At 56.5% G+C, this 2,292-nt stretch overlaps 1 protein-coding gene across 1 annotated transcript in view; it reads right to left on the bottom strand.

Moving 5' to 3' along the window:
* LOC103075588 (speriolin-like) overlaps positions 1–2,292 on the bottom strand; it is a 13,055-nt gene that overhangs the window by 10,616 nt on the left and 147 nt on the right. The window contains 2 exon segments of the mRNA XM_082931348.1: positions 2,234–2,286; positions 2,288–2,292. The exon segment at positions 2,288–2,292 is cut by the window's right edge and continues 147 nt beyond it. Coding sequence (XP_082787474.1) covers positions 2,234–2,286; positions 2,288–2,292 — 58 coding nt within the window.

The following is a 2,292-nucleotide window of genomic DNA, read 5'->3' on the forward strand; positions in this document are numbered from 1 at the left end:
CCAGCCCGACCCCTCCGGAGGGAGGAGCCAGCGTGGGGGGCAGTCCCTGCCTAGTGGCTTGAGCCCTCGGTGCAGCCTTCACTTCCTCTCTGCTCCCACTGCCCCGACTCCCTATGCATCTTCCGTCTGTGAGACATCCGGCACAGGGCCCGAGGGAGTCCCTACAGTCCTCATGCACCCTGGCTCCACCTTCCACCTGCCATGTTCACAAGGCCAGCGCCTGAACCTCATGGCCTTTCTTCCCTGTGAAATTAATCCAGCCAACAGCCAATGTTGACTGACTTCCCGCCGCGCAGATTAGCCGCTCTGACCACGGAGGTGTGTCTTCTGCCCTCGCTGCCAGCCTCTCTAGATCTCTAGGACGCTGGCCTCTTCATTGCCTTGTCATGTGACAGCCCAGCTGGTGTCCACTCCCTTCTGTGATGTGCCCAGGCTCTTGCTGACTGGCCCTTATCGCCACCTGCCTGCCTTCCCCATGTCTGTCCCCACCCCCGCCAGCCCAGTGCTGCTGGAGACGGCTGGTGGCTGCTGCCTGCGTAGCCCACACATGCCGGCATCATTTGGGCCCATTACGCACCTCCCGGTTCCCCTCTCACTTCCTCCTGCCATTTTCACTCTATTTCAGACTTTCCCCAACTTTTTCTCTGCACCCTGACTCTCAGAGAATGACATTTTTCCAGAGAAAATTGAAGCCATGGTTCCGGAGTTTTGTAGCTTCCCACCTGGTATTCTCACTCACCCTTCCTTTCCCAGGCAGTGGAGGAGATGTTTTTCCTTCAGTCAAGGCAGCCTCTGCTCTATAAAGTATTCCTTTTCTCTTTCGTATCTTCCCTTTCCATGGAAATAAACTCAGGTCTCTGCCATCAGGAAAAGCAGCTCTGGATGCCATGCCCTCTCCAGCTGGTGCCCCGCTGCAAGCCCTGCTTCATGAACGAAGTGCAACCATCTATTCTCTCCATTTTCTCCCTCACTCAGGGCCTTTCCTGCTCACAGTGGGGTTGAAGCTGCTCTAGCCGAGGTTACTAACGCAGGTCATTAGCACCTTTCTTGCTCCACCTCTCAGGCAGCCTTTATTTTGCTGACACTCTGTCCCCTTCGAAGCTGTCTCTGCTTCTGTGACATTACACTTTTGAGGTGTCCCTTGTCTCTCTGAGTGCCCCTTTGCCAGCTTCTCTACCTGTCTTGACTCAGGACTTGTCCCCAGTCTCTTCTCACTGTTCCTCTCTCTTTCCAGATCGACTCACCCCTCCTGTGGCTTCAGTTATCAATGACTCTTGGATCTTTTCTCTCTAGCCCTGACCTCTCCTTTGAGCCTCAGGCTCATACCTCCGCTGCCCCCTGGGTGCTCCAGGTGGATGTCGTGAGAACGTCTTAGAGTCAGTTTGTCCAAAGTACAACGTATTCTCTTCCTCCAAGACTGAGTTTCCTTATCCCAAGTTCCCCCTGGCCGAGAGCACAAATGGAGGCTTACACGTGATGTGTCAGTTAAAAGTTATCAATCAAGCTAACGAACTGTTAAATTATGTTCTATCTGCTTACCTGACAAATAAACCTTTGTAACAACCTGGAAGGTCAGGTTTGATTTAAGGACTCCTGTACTCCCTGGAGTTCTGTGCCAGAATGTGGTGGCTTGGGGAGAGCTGGCCCCTGGCCAGCTTCTGTGTGAACGGCTCTAACTTCTCTGCCCATTCTTCTGCTTCACCCTCCCCCATACCTCCTCTCCAGCCCCAGGGCTGTCACACACTAATGATTTCAAACCTCAAGCTTCAGTCCTGGTTTCTCTCCTTGGTTTCTAGACGCCAGTGGTCAATTCTGAGCGGAGAGGGACGGGGCAGGGGGCTGAGGGCGCTGGGAGCGGGGTGGGGGCGGGGGGGGGGGGGGGGGGGGGGGGGGGGGGGGGGGGGGGGGGGGGGGGAGCTGAGGGTGGGTGCTGGATTGGGTCCAGTGGGGCAGCACCTTTGGATTCCAGGGCTGGGAAATTCTCAGACTGTGGAGCTGCTTGGAAGTTCACCTGAGGGGAGGAGTGTGTGGGAGGGCAGGGACTCCTGCCATCAGGTGAATGGGGCTGGTGGCTAGTTTTGTCCTTTTATCGTGGTTGCCCTGTGTCCTCGCCCTCCCCTCACCCGGTGTTTGTTGCTATCTCCGCCCTTCCCAAGGCCCCAGCACAGAGTCTCTCCTCTCGGGTGCAGGCTCACCCTTCCCTCCCCGCTTTTCTTGAACCCAGGCCCCTTGCAGTTACCCTGGTGTTGAGGAGGGCCGGTCGCTGCCTCGCCCAGCCTGCTGCTGTGCTGA

Source organism: Lipotes vexillifer, unplaced genomic scaffold, assembly GCF_000442215.2.
Source record: "Lipotes vexillifer unplaced genomic scaffold, Lipotes_vexillifer_v1.1 scaffold394, whole genome shotgun sequence".
Classification (NCBI taxonomy): domain Eukaryota; kingdom Metazoa; phylum Chordata; class Mammalia; order Artiodactyla; family Lipotidae; genus Lipotes; species Lipotes vexillifer.